This window comes from Aptenodytes forsteri, unplaced genomic scaffold (assembly GCF_000699145.1).
Source record: "Aptenodytes forsteri isolate BGI_AS27 unplaced genomic scaffold, ASM69914v1 Scaffold271, whole genome shotgun sequence".
In the NCBI taxonomy this organism is placed as follows: domain Eukaryota; kingdom Metazoa; phylum Chordata; class Aves; order Sphenisciformes; family Spheniscidae; genus Aptenodytes; species Aptenodytes forsteri.
In genome coordinates, this window is record NW_008794602.1 from 36,660 (window position 1) to 37,157 (window position 498).

Consider the following 498-nt stretch of genomic DNA (forward strand, 5'->3'; position numbering starts at 1 on the left):
CCCCCCCGCCGGGACCCGGCAGCTGGCAGTGGAATGGGGGCCATGCGGGGTGCCGGGCTGGCCACTCAACCGGGGTGGCATGGGGACCCACAGCACGGCTCCCTCCCCGGGGACTCACCGTGCCCAGATGGTGGGGGGCGGGAAGACCCCCTGGACGAAGGGCGCTTGGTAGGCATAGAGGCAGAGGAGGTGGCCACCGGCGTAGACGCCGACGAGGACGCAGAGGGTGTCGAAGGCCAGGCGGCTGGCGGGGAGGTGGCAGGCCCACCACGTGCACAGCCCCACGAAGAGCAGGTAGTAGACGCTGGAGGAGGCGGAGGGCAGGGTGATCCCTGGGGAGTAGCGCCCCGCGGGCGGTCAGTGCGCGGCCGAGCAGCCTCTGGCCATGCAGCCCCCGGCCGAGCATCCCCCTGGGCTGCGCATTCCCCCCCCTGCACCGAGCATCCCCTCTGGCAGCATGGGGACCCCCCCCCCACCTCACTGCATGCCCCCCACGCC

The 498-nt window shown here is 73.3% G+C and overlaps 1 protein-coding gene across 1 annotated transcript in view; it reads right to left on the reverse strand.

Moving 5' to 3' along the window:
• The window catches only part of PIEZO1 (piezo type mechanosensitive ion channel component 1), a 20,007-nt gene that overhangs the window by 15,567 nt on the left and 3,942 nt on the right, over positions 1–498 (reverse strand). The window contains 1 exon segment of the mRNA XM_019470402.1: positions 16–410. Within this exon segment, the coding sequence (XP_019325947.1) occupies positions 16–410 (395 nt within the window).